We start from the raw sequence: 12,949 nt of genomic DNA, 5'->3' as shown, positions 1-12,949 counted from the left end.
GCATGCTACTTTTTTGACCACCTCTTCCTCACGATCAAAAAAGATGAAGAAGCTACCTGCAGCTCCAGGAGCTGAGGCAGCCAGCTGCCCCTGATAATATTGCATGTGTATATTGTAAAAGTAGTGAGGGAGATGCAGGCTGTTCTGGTCCATTTTGACATGCACTCAGAGTGAAAGGAGCATAGAGAGGTTGTGTGTAGGCCTTTGTAAGCAAGTAGTGTGAAATTCCTCAGTTTCAGGTGAGATTTGCTGTAAGCTTTTGAGGTCTCTTGAATTTCCAAGTCAGAGTGTGCTGAAGAGAAATATTCATGTGCAGGAAGGAAAATTCTTGTAAAGTTTAACTGTTCCCCTTGCTAACTGCCCCATACCATCTGGCGCTACACTCTAGAGCAGTGCAGCGAAGACTAATAAGCCAGACTGCAAAGGAAAAAGTTTTTCTCATTTTAAATGCTATCCAGATCCTGGCCATCCCATATCACTGTGATTCAGTGATGGAATTTGCTGCTGTAAACATCTGCCTGTAGTGAGTATCAAGGACCAAATAGAAAATTAGCATAAATGTGTTATTTTGTCCCACTTAACAAAAATATTTTCTGTTTTTCTTAATCTTACTTTCCTGATCATTGATAACCAGTAGAGTACAGGATTTGCATTTCAATATAAAGACCACTGGGAATATTCCACCCTGATCTACATTCTGAATAATGCTATTAAATGGAGTAGCACAGAGATGTCATTCAGGATGGAATTTGGCTAATTTCAGTTTCCTAATGACATTTTCCCTCTAGTACTAACAATAGATTTTAACTTGCAACATATCAGGTTTTCCAGTATATCAGCATTTTCAATGCACTGTACTAATGTGAACCATTTAATTGAGTGAGGTGAAGAGTGAGAAAATAAACTCCATGAATATTTATTTCCAGTATAATTTAGAGGCAGCTGCTCCTTGGTGCTGACACTCCAGCAGTGACTGTGCATTCAGATTTTTGCTAGTGCAAGGACTTGCACAAGGATTACCTTGAAGTTTAGCATCTTTGTGTAAATTGAGCTTTCAATTGGCTTCTTTTACGTATTTGCACTGGAAATCTTCTCCTAGTAGTCATTCTCTTCTAGTCATGCAGACAAATGCTATATGACATACCTGACTATCTTTTGCAGGTCCATCTGAATTACTGGACATGACAGACAGTGAAACGTAAGTAGTCTACCCTGCCTTTCACATTACATGCATTACCCTAGCAAACTTCTCTTGTTTTTTAAGTGCAAGGTTTCAAATAAAAAAGCTCATAAAATGGCATATCTCTTCAGAAACAAGCAAGCAGATGTCCCCCTAGGCCCAAACAGCAACCACCTCATATGTGGTTTCTGGTCTAAAGTAAATGTTTCTTGAACTCCAAAAAGTGCCTCCTCTCTATTGCTTCCCATGCTTTCTTAATCTTTCTAGAGGAACAAAAGTCCTGCATTGTGCTTTGATATTTCCAGAAGCCAGTTACTGAGGAAGCAACCTGAGGGGAAATTCCAGAAATCAGGAAATTACTTTTCGTGCTCTGTACCTTTTCTTCAGTCCCTTCTTGATTCATCTAGAGTGTTCTGCCTTAGCTGTCCCAAGTGACCACAACCTGTGCAGTCGAAGACTTTCCAGTTACCAATTGCTCTATTCTTTTATATATAAACAAGGTGTAACAAAGGATATGTAAGGGAAGCATGAATTATGCTGGGAAGTATTTCTTTATGCACTCTCATTTTCTGGGTCAGTAGGTGCAAGATTTGTCCTACTACATGTTTTTCTTGTCGTTTGTTATTTTGGAGGTTTATGTAAAGGCCTTACTTATTGGACACTAGTATTAAGGACACCTTTTCAACCCACTTAAAGCATACTTCCCTCTTTTTCCTAGGCAAATCTGGATTTCTTTAACATTGATAAAATAGTCAGCTGTAGAATTCTGTTACACATAGCCCTAGTCTGAGTGAAGAGCTTTGCAATAAATATGCTCCCACTGCATATGCTTTTCTTTTGAAGAACATGTGTTAAAGTTTGACTGGTAGCTTACCAGTCCAGCAGTGCAAAACAAAACCACAGCTTTTGCTTTCATACATCCAAGAGAGCAGAGTATTGGAACCAGGACAGCAAGTGGACCAGTCATGTCTTTCATGGGCAGGATTTTGTCCAAGAATGAGGTTGAGGAATGAAATTGCAGGAAGAACAAATGCTGTTGCTGCTTTGCCTGCTGTGAAATAAGAAAGTGGCTAGTTTGCCTTTGCAGCAGTTAGCAGAACTGGTGGTTGGATGGGAATGTGACGTTCAGTCCTTTGATTTCATAAAATCTATGCATGTTTCTTTCCCACCCCTCAGAAGTTCTTCGTCTGCTATTTGTGCATTGCAGGCTTCCTACTGAGTCAAAGGATGTAATGCTAAGGGAGAGAGTGCACAAGTCTACCTCTGCCAGCAAGAGGGAACCTCGCAGAAATACAGCATCCTTCTCTGTCTTTCCTCTGCACCTCATACATCGTAAATGTACATTGGTGTGATGTGTCTCACTGCTGGTTTCTGTACTTTGGTCTAGGGGTGAGACAGCATTACATAAGGCAGCCTGCCAGCGCCATCGTGCCGTCTGCCAGCTCCTGGTGGATGCAGGAGCCTCTCTGAGAAAGACAGACTCCAAGGTAACTCAGCCTCATCAACCAGTTATAAAATACTGCAGCCAAGCGAGACTGATATGCATCCATCCCTGCTGTGTGCATGATTGAGGCTTCCTCATGTGTGCCAAGAGCAGCTCTTTTTAAACAAGCTATTTCTATTTAGAAAACTGCATTGATTTAAACAAGTACAAGAAACTTCAGTTCAGTCCCCAATATGGGTCATCTTCACCATAGTGAAAGCCTGGCCTCAAACTATTTGGTGCGTTGGGTGTGAATAGGGCATCTCCACAGCCCAGCATCCTCCTCCTCCTGTGTGGTCAGAAGAGAGGCCTGTGAGCAAAGACCACCTGGGGGAACCTTAATTTGTGATTGCATAGCATCTGTGAGGCTTGATTATTGTGACTGACTTGCTTTGTGAGGATGGCTAACCATTTTCTTTTGCCCTTTCTTGCCCCTGTGCTCACTGACATGACACTAACCACGACCTGCTCTCAGTGTACACTTGGTTGATAAAGATGTATGGGCAAAATTAAACCCTAGGAATGTTCTGTCAAAACAATAATCTGATCGTTTGCGAATGTGGTCCAGAAGCTGCCCTCTGGCATTTCTGAACATCCTGTGGTCAGCAGCTTGGAGGTGGCTGGACCTCTCATTTCCAGAGTTAGAAGCACCTCTGCTGCAGAGAGACAATTGGAAACAATTCCTACCATGCCATGCTGTATGAGGTAGCCTATAAGAAGAGATGAGATGAGATCAGATGAGAGATCATCTCTTTTTCAGATGAAAGTACTGTACATCGGTTCCTTCCAGTATGTGAGCCATTCTGTGTGATGTATTAAGTAGCAGGTCCTTGCAGAACCACATTATTTGTCCTAAACCATGCAAGGACTTTGAAAACCTTCAGAATCTCATGACACTGATAGAAAAACTTAGCATCAACTTGTACCACAAATAAGTAAATTCTCAAAGTTTGTTTCTGTCTTTCTTGTAGTAATTCCTCTGAGTCATGCTTTAATCTGTTCTTCTAAGCATATTAGCACAAGACTTTCTGATTGTGTTTCTTTATTACAGGGGAAGACCCCTCGTGACAGGGCTCAGCAAGCTGGTGACCCAGATCTGGCCTCCTACCTGGAGAGTCGACAAAATTACCAAATGGTTTCCCACGAGGACCTGGAGACAGCAGTCTGATGTCTGAAGGTGTTGAAGAAGATCCTTGGAAATCACAAGGCTGTGCTTGAGGCACGTGGTCATCATGTGAGGAAGAAGCTGATGGAATCAACCTGTCTCTCACTCTTGTGGAAAATACCCGAGGACATGCCACCAGTTTCTAAGGGCTACTGAGTCTTGCCACGGAACAATTAGGTTCCATAAGTTAGCCCATGATGGATAAGGTGGAACACTCAAAGGTCTGTGGAATCCATGGGCCATGAAAATTTACCTTTATTGCTTCCACCAAGTAGCATGAACTTCTCCCATGTTCATCTGTACAATTTATTTAAAAAAAAAAAGGAAAGAGAAAAGAGGGTGTGGAGGAACCAAACTAACTGGGACATTAAAACACCCAACCAGGCTCTCCTCTGTCCCTACAGTTTCCTACATTCCTTTTATTCTCCCATTCCCCTCACTTCTTATGAGTTAAATAGTACCTGTTATCTCTGTGTTAAGTCTTCACAAATGGTCAGGCAGTAGCAAAACAATTTGAGGACCTCTGGATGCCCTTAGAAAAACCCCAACATTTTTAGCAGCTGCATTTCCTCCCTTGCCATCCTCTTGGAAGCTATGTCCTCAGTGCACAATCACCAAGGAGTTTTCTCACTTTTGGAGAGGACACAGTCCATTGTGTTGTTTCCCAGGGTGTAGGACACAGTTATATTTACAGCAGTAACATAACTTAACCTCCTCATTGTTGCTGGGAATACAGTTATGGTATCTTAATGATACAGTCATTTGTATGTCATGCACCATTTTGTGTGGCAGAGCTGAAAGTTACCAGTAAGATTTCTCATACCACTATTGAGTGTATAATGACTGACCCAATTCTGCTCAAGTTTTAGACCTACCTAAAAGTTCATAGCTATTTTTTCACTTTTGAAAAGAGTCGGTTTATTTTGGAGAGAGATCTGTGCAAGACAAAGGGGGTTCTGATGGACTTACAGACGCAGTCCCCTTTGCATTACGGCCAGAGATAGGGAGGAGACCTTGAAGACCAGCAAGTCCACCTAGGCTTACTGCTGTCAACAAAAGAGTGAGCACTGTGCTGGTTGCATGTGGAACAGGAAAACATTCTTTGGCTGAACCTGTAAACTACCAGATTCCCCAAGAGAACGACGTTTCAGAGAGGTTATCCCAGTGGAGAAGGACAAGCAGGAGCTCTTTGCCTCGTTGCACACTATGGGCTTGGAAATGTAAGATTGCTTAGCTGCTGTAAAGGCCAGATGTGTCTTCTGTACTCATCTGTTCTCTGACTTACCTCAAAGATTGTAACCACAAAAGAAGAGAAAGCAAACACACAGGCATACATACAGATAAAATATTCACCTTTAGGTTTTTCAGTCACTACAGAGAATTCAGCTGCCAGAAACAGCAGAGCTTTCACTTCCACTTTGTCTGACTAGTTCCCATGAAACGCTTATGGACTACTTTTGGCATAATTCTTGCAATAGATTTTTAAATCTTGCTTTCTTGTTTATATTGAAAGATTCACTGGTGTCTGTTTTCATGCGTCTTTCTAGATGTAGGTCTCTGGTAGATGCTGATCATTGGAATTACATGCAGTTTGGAAACCATGAAAATAACTCAGGTCATTATTCAGATAAGTTTTTCTTCCTTGGTAGAAGCTGTGGAAAAGAAAGGAATGTGATTATTGACTTTTTTTTTTTATCAAATAAGAGTGATAGTTGTGGCAGTGAGGGAGGAGCTGAAAATTGTATTTATTTTTTTTTCCTATTTCCAAAAGTTCATTTTATATGAGCAAAATATTTCTTTAGTATTTCTTCCTCTGGAAGGATACTATGTATATTTATAATCTATAGATCAATGGCGACATGAAATGTATTTTGTCTTATTTTCTGTCTTCAGATTTCTTGTTTAAAAAATAAAATATGAAAGCCAAATTCCTTCCCTTGATAATCATAATGGGACTTGTGGTGAAGTTCAGTATGTGCCTATATTAGAACAGAATTTGACAACTGTAAAAATAAAAAATCAGAGTGTAATTTTGGTGTATGTGAAATTTCCACAAGGAAGATCCTTGTGCTGTGGTTTCATGCCTTGCATCATTTCCCAGCTATGAGGAAAGACATTGCTGTAATATTTCTATATATTTGGTGAAAAAGAATTATATTAGTATCAGTTTTATCTTTTTGCTTTGTTTTACTAAAATGAGAAATAGAGAAAGCTTCAGTGACACTAGGGGCTGCATTCTATCCTGTTTTGAGGCCAGACTGGTGTCTGAGCAGAGGATGGTCAGTGAGACCGTTGCAGCTCCCTGGTCCTTTAGGCCCATCAGGCAGGTGGAGCAGTAAGGTTGCTCTAATCATAGATAGCTTCTAGAGGCCATATGTGAATTATGTAAAGGGAGATGGTTCTGGTCCCTCTTTGTCCTCTGTCATCTCACCAAGTGGTCCTCAGAGGTCCTCCCCTTGGTGAGATATCTCACGTGCCCAGGGGGTGGCCACAGCAGGGGCTGGCTCTAGAGAAGCTTGGCAAGAGGCTGAACTCCTTTGTGCCATTCAGACTGCTCAAAGGAGCTTAGAGCACTGGGGAGAGTCTGGCTTGCTTTTTTTTCCCACAGGGGCTGGAGTACGATTCTATGATCAGAGTGAGCTTGTTGTGCCTCTGGAAAGCTGCCTGCACTGTGTGCTCAGTAGGAGGTAGGGATTTAAATAAACCCCACCACTGGAGATATGCCAGGGGCTGGCTGTATGTCGTGCCTTTAATATTCAAGGTGTCTCAAAACACTGTACACATTAGATACTGGCGACGTATTGTATTTGTAGATAACAGAGCATGTGTGTTGTTTTCCACAGTGGCTCACACACAGCCAGGAATATCAGAAGTTGGTTCACTGGGAAAAGGAATTTTGGTCCAGGATGCTGCAAGATTATTTCTTACCCCTTTTCAAGTGCCATGGGATTCTTGATTTTGGACAGCCACCAGAAGCAGGCAGACTGTGCAGCAGTTAAAGGTGACATCTCTTGAGCGCTCGAGATCTAGCTTAGTACAGTATCATTGTATCTGCACTGTGCAGGGCCCAAATTCCAGTGTGCAGCAGGAACCCACTTAAATTCCATGTAAAAACATTTTGGTTTACTAAAAGTGTCTATTCTGCTACTGTGTCTATTTATATGTGTATATTACTATATATATATGTATATTTATAAATATCAGTATGCATATATATAGACACACACATATATCCACACACACTTTTAGAACTGTGTCATTCGAATGACTAAGTACCTAGGGATGCTTAGCTACTGGGGCTGCTGGTCTGACAAAATATCATTTTCCATTTTAATTTATTATTGAACGGGACCCTTTTCAGTAGAACTGAGGAGCTCCTGATTTCTTCCATTGTACAGGTTTTACTATCTCATTTTGAAGTTAAATGGAGGAAAGAAAATATTTATAATGTTGAAAAAATAAACTTGATTTTGTTATTTAATAGCATCAGTTACTCTTATTATTTCACATTTCAATGCTAGAGGTATCTTTATGTGTTATTCAAGACACAATGATGTTACACATTTCTCACTAATTTTAGCATCCCTTAGTATTGTGAGCTGTGAGGCTGAATGACTCATGTAAGACAGGAGTTCATGGCAACTTTTGCCCATTACAAAATGGGCCTCAGACTCCAGTGGCTCTTTCACCATTTCATGTGATAGCTTGTCTGTGTTTTAGCACTTTCGGATGTCTGTGGATGTTTTTATTGACACCGGTCACCCTTGCTTTTCCCAGGCAGCAGTAAAATTGCTTAATCTCAACTCATGGTGCTGTAGCCTGGATTTGGACTACATCAGATGTCCCCTGCTACCTGAGGACTGTCATACAGAAGCACCATAGATATAAAGAAAATAGAACAAAATTGATGTTTTGTTGCCATTGATCTTCCCACTGATATTTGCAGAGCTGGTGCTACTGTGGATTAATAGAAAGGGCACATGGTTTTTCTGGTGGTGCGGCTGTGGGAGGTTTATTTGAGTAGTATTTGATGGGCTCTTATGATCATTTTTGTCTGTCTTTGCTGTGACAATGACATGCACGGCAGTGAAAGTCACTAGCACTTGAACTCACTTAGAAGGTGGCTATTTTCTTTTCAGCCATCCCAAGATGCCTCCTGCAGAGTCTGCTTATGTGTTGACCCTTCCTGTATATCAAAAGCACATTGAGATGATCTGACTCTGGGCAAAAGTGATGAAATTGGCAAGGTACATTGGTAGCCTTAAGCTTACAGGGGGTTTAATGTTACTCAAGAAATATATGGATATACTGGGAATTTGGATGCCTTGGAAACACTCCAAGGACAATTCTGTCCTTGCACTCCATGTACTCCAAGAAAGAAACAGCTCCTCATACTTATCCATTTGAGGTCTGTCATTTTCTTTCCCCCAGTTCTTGCTTCTTTTGCACCAGACTAACATCCATGGAGAAGTATTTAATAATAATGGTGTTTACGCTTGTTAAAAGTAATATTTCTATCTCCATTATACCTATTCTTTTCCATTCATGAGACATTATTTCCCCTCCTTTATTTTCCTTACTGAATCTGAGCCAAAGCAACATTGGATTTTCAGCTTCCTAATTTATCTAAAGCATCAACTGTGAGTATCCTCAGTCACTTCAGCAGACCTGGAAACAGGTTATCATACAAAATCTGACACAAAACTGTGCCTGTAATTATTTTTATTTAATAAATTAAGAAAATCAACTATGATCACCTTCACAATACTGCCCTTTCTGAGTTGACGTACAGCTGTGTATGGTGTTGCTGGTGTTCAGTTCCGCAGATCATTTTCTGAAAAGCTGATGGAGTCAGGTTGGGGATCTCTGCCAATTTTGCTTTCACATCTTCTACCAACAAAAAATGGGTTCTTGACCACTGACTTGATCTTTGGGAAGGGGAGGAAATTGTGGGGAAACAGGTCTGGCAAACTGGATGGATGCTCAAGCACAGTGATGTCATTATTAGCTAAAAACTCCTTCACAGACAAACAGTAGTTAAACTGTTGTTCACTCTTGCACACTGATTTTTTCCAACTCAGGTTAAGAAAATGTCTCTATTTGAACATGCATCCACCTGTAATGAGTGAAGCGATTGGGTTGAATATGTTCCATAACTATCTGTCTTTCCCCTCCTACTCTTGGTTCCTGAGTTACTGGGTTGATCTCAATTTTTTTTGTGCTGGACCTCATATAACTGTGCCTTTCTGTGTACCTGTGAATGTATAGAACACAGTATTACAGGGTTTATTATGTACTCATCTTTTCATTTTGCTTTCTTAACAACAGTGTAGGCAAGTATTTTTCTCAGGAACAGACAGCTACAGCTTTAGAATCCCATGAGCGGCCTGCCAAAGTCTGTCGATTGCAATGGCAACTCAGTAATGTGCTAAAAATTACTTGCTAGCATATTTATGAAGACCAGAATTTTACGTGGAGTATGTGTATTGAGCTTCAGTGCTATGGAAGGGTAGGACGCACATCATGGCTGCACTGCGGAAATGCCTCAAGAGGAGGCATCATTTCCCATAGTCCAAGATGTGCCATGGCACCGCACTTCTCTGGACTGCCTACCTGAAACCTTCTGTAGGTACCAGAGCTCAGGGTCCTCCCTGTCCTTCCCCAGCATGTCCCCAGCATGTTCAGTGCCAACAGAGAGTGGCATTCTCTCATTCCCTGTACGTGTGCATTGGAGTAATGGCCCCTGCGTTGGCCAAGGGATTTCCTGACCACATATGGTGTCGTACTTGCAAAAGGGGAAAAATCCTTCCCTCAGGCCTTGATCACACTAGTAAATTCATTACATTTGACTTCAGTGATTAGGAAGGCTTAGAGCTGAATAACCTTACTGTATTCAGCCATCAGAGTACATCTTGTCTCCTGCCTTATTTATAAGGTGCCACATTCCAGTCTCAGCTGCAGTTTCTTGTTTCTCAGACTGCTTTTTTTTTTTTTTTTAAAAAAAAAGACAATTTATCCTAAGCGGTGTGCACATATCTAGTTACTAAGAGAGTGAGGAAGACAGACAGCTCATTTTAAAAACTCCCTGTTCTGATGTAGCACATGACAACTTGCAGAGTCTTAAGGATGCCTTGCAAAAAAAGCAATTGTTTCAACATAAGCACATCTATAATTCAGGAAATAATTTTATGCTTAGCCCTTTTAAAACAGTCAGCTTATGCTCCTGGATCCCCTATGTGGCAGAGATTTTGTGAATCTAAGAAGGCAGTGATTCTCTTGACACACACAGACAAGAAGCTGACTATCTGAGAAAGCAATAGACATACTCTCTTCAGAAAATTGTATTGTTTTGCTGTTATCCATTAGAAACAGACCTCTGATTTGGGAATGCTATTTCAGAGTTCACTAGTATTTTAACAGCTCCAGCATTCATATACAAAGGACGTAGAAGCTGTAGCATTTTGAAATGTGAGAAATAAGCACTGCTTCTTTTAGCAATATAGTACTACATATGTAATTGCTTCATCTAGAGCCAGCCTCCTTTTGCTGGTGAAGTGTAACACCTGGCACTTCAATTAGTCCCTGTCTAGGAGGCTGCTTGATGTGTAACCTGCCACTCAGTGAAGTGTGTGTGGTGGCAATCCAGTGCTCTGTTATGACAAGTGCTGAAGGAATTATTTAACTACTAATGCATGAACCACAGTAGCAATTCATCTCTTAGTGTTACGCTTTATTTTAATGAGAAAAATGGCCTTCTGGTTCCAACTGACTTAATGACCTTCAGTTACTGCTTTTTCCTGAGCCTGTGGCCAAGCAGAGGGAGAAGGCAGTCCCTGTTCGCACACATATTCAGGAATCCAGATCCTGTCCAGGAACTGTAGGAACCCGTTAGGTTTTTAGGTATGGAGAAGAAGCTCAAGAAGCTCTTGAGCTTGATGCAGCAGACATGAGTGATTTCTACCTGATTAATTAGGCTGTAATACATAGTGCCACTTTTCTAGAACTCTTTTCCTATATGACAGTCACACAAAAAAATAAAAGAAGGCAAAATTAGAAAAGCAAAGCTAAGCTCGCCCCTGAGGATGGGGACCCTACAGAATGGTATCCATAGGCACTGCTGTTTTCTGGGTAGGGATTTGCAATGCTAGCAATATCGGTGTATTAAGTAATTATCTACCATAATTAGATGGATGCACTTTTAATAAAGTGAAGTGGGTGAATTCCTTCTCCAAGCTCACTGCTCCCAATACTTATGCTGTCCATCTGCAGGGGGCATTCTATTCCTGCTCCTGCGGGGATCACCACACAGGCTGGTGGGGCATATCCTTCTATTTGCAAATCATTAGGCTTCATGAAGTGTGACAGGAGCCCTAAGCCATGCAATGACACCTCTCCCTGTTCCTCAGCCGTACTGGTGGTTTTCATTCCAAATTAATCGAAGAAATGACACATCAAAACAAATGATTGCTATAAGCAACAAAGTGAATAGCTGTCTTTCTTGTCCCCCGCTTCAGCCCTTTTCTTAGCACTAGAACTTTTTCTTGATCAGAATGGATAAACTGTTCTTGATGTGCCTGTTTTAATAGGAAACGGGGGCAGTTGTGACCTGTTTTCTCCTGTGGTCTTGCCACTACTATAGTAGTGTCCTTATCTCCACGGCATGTGGGAGCAAGTATGTTCATGTCGAAGCTAAGGAAAAAGTGACCTCACTGGCAGCTAATGGCAGGAAGGAAATGGAATATAATTTTATTTAAATTCTATTTTAAATAATCTTCAATGTTCTTTGCTTTTCCTTCCTTTTTTTTTCCTCTGTCCTTTTCAGACCTTCCTTACTGAAGCCCTTATTCTTTGTTCACCTCTTCTTTCCTTAGCTCGTGCTACTTTCATTTTTGATGGGAAAGGTCAAAATCCTACTCATGTGCTTGCCTCTGGGACACTTCTGCTTAATCGGTCATAGACAGCTGGTTCTCCTCTGACCATGCCAAAACATGGGTAGAGAATGTTGATATTCTGCTATACTAGGGACAACTTGGTGTGCTTGTTGATTTTGACCTTTTCAGATTTAGTTTTAATATCAAAAGGAAAAAAAAAAAAATCTTTGGTCTACTCTCATGTTCATTTTCTCTATGCTTTTCCTGTTAAATAATCTTTACCTGGGCAAATGTGATTGTGCTGCTCCATGATGTCCTTGTAAGAAGTGTCAGCTGTTTCCAATCGGTGAGTGAGTGTGCCGGTCTCTTGTGGAAAATGGCTGGCCCCCTTACCGTATGGTTTTCTGCTCAGCATGCATCTCAGAAAAATCACAGGGAGATAGCAGAAGCTTATCAGGCTTTTTGTTCCGTTTATGTGTCACTCCAGAGTGATTCTCCCCCATCTGCCTCCTTTGATCATGCAACAGCTTTGGGAGAAAAGAAAATAAGTGGCTGAGCCTTCAAAGCACTGAGCAGCTCTTGGGAGCTTTTTCTCTCTCTAGTTTACTGCTGCACGTCACAGATCTGGGAAAAGGGAAAGGTGGGGGATGTGTTATGAACAGAAAGACCCAACTACAGCTTTGCTGGTAAAAGTAACATTTTCTTGGTGGCTACTTATTCCAGACATTGCATCACATGTCAGGTGGAGTGTAAAACATACACAGACATCAGTAATATTATAGGAGCTGCCTTCCTTTCTTAAGGGCTCTTCCAAGATCATTTTGTCTCTCTTTCTGGTGCTGGGGCAGAGGAAAGCCCCAAGATGGAGGTTCCTACCCGTTTCCTCTCACAGCAGCCATGGGACTACCCTTTGTAATTGGTGCCATCTAGCTACCCTTGCACCACAGGTTGCGTATGCTCTGTGTCCTGTAACTCTATTGGAAAATGAAATAATCGGGGGTTAAAATCCTTTCCTAAGTGGACTTAGGAGCTGCTAGCCTTGGCTGCTGGCCTGTCCAGGTGCAGTGCACTTGGGAGACGAATGTGGAATGCGACTGCCAGTGTTTGTCTGTAGAAATCTCTACAAGGTGAAATATGCTTTCACAGTGTGAAATGAAGGTTATTTTACTTCTACCCATATCATTTTGTGCTGTAAACCTTGTGCCAGTCATTTTGGATGCAGCCTGCTTTTTGAGAGCATGAGGTTTTTG

General features: G+C 41.4%; 1 protein-coding gene across 1 annotated transcript in view; it reads left to right on the top strand.

Annotated features, from left to right (window-relative positions):
* Nucleotides 1–6,163, top strand: part of DGKI (diacylglycerol kinase iota) — a 211,797-nt gene extending 205,634 nt beyond the window's left edge. Inside the window, exons 32-34 of the mRNA XM_069859033.1 lie at nucleotides 1,162–1,198; nucleotides 2,568–2,667; nucleotides 3,715–6,163. Of these exons, the coding sequence (XP_069715134.1) occupies nucleotides 1,162–1,198; nucleotides 2,568–2,667; nucleotides 3,715–3,831 (254 nt within the window). The 3' untranslated portion in view covers nucleotides 3,832–6,163. The remainder of the gene's footprint in view (nucleotides 1–1,161; nucleotides 1,199–2,567; nucleotides 2,668–3,714) is intronic.
* Nucleotides 6,164–12,949: the final 6,786 nt, after the last annotated feature.

Source organism: Phaenicophaeus curvirostris, chromosome 1 (assembly GCF_032191515.1).
Source record: "Phaenicophaeus curvirostris isolate KB17595 chromosome 1, BPBGC_Pcur_1.0, whole genome shotgun sequence".
Lineage (NCBI taxonomy): Eukaryota > Metazoa > Chordata > Aves > Cuculiformes > Cuculidae > Phaenicophaeus > Phaenicophaeus curvirostris.
Note: the sequence above shows the minus strand (reverse complement) of the source record. Positions and strands in the feature narration are given on the sequence as shown.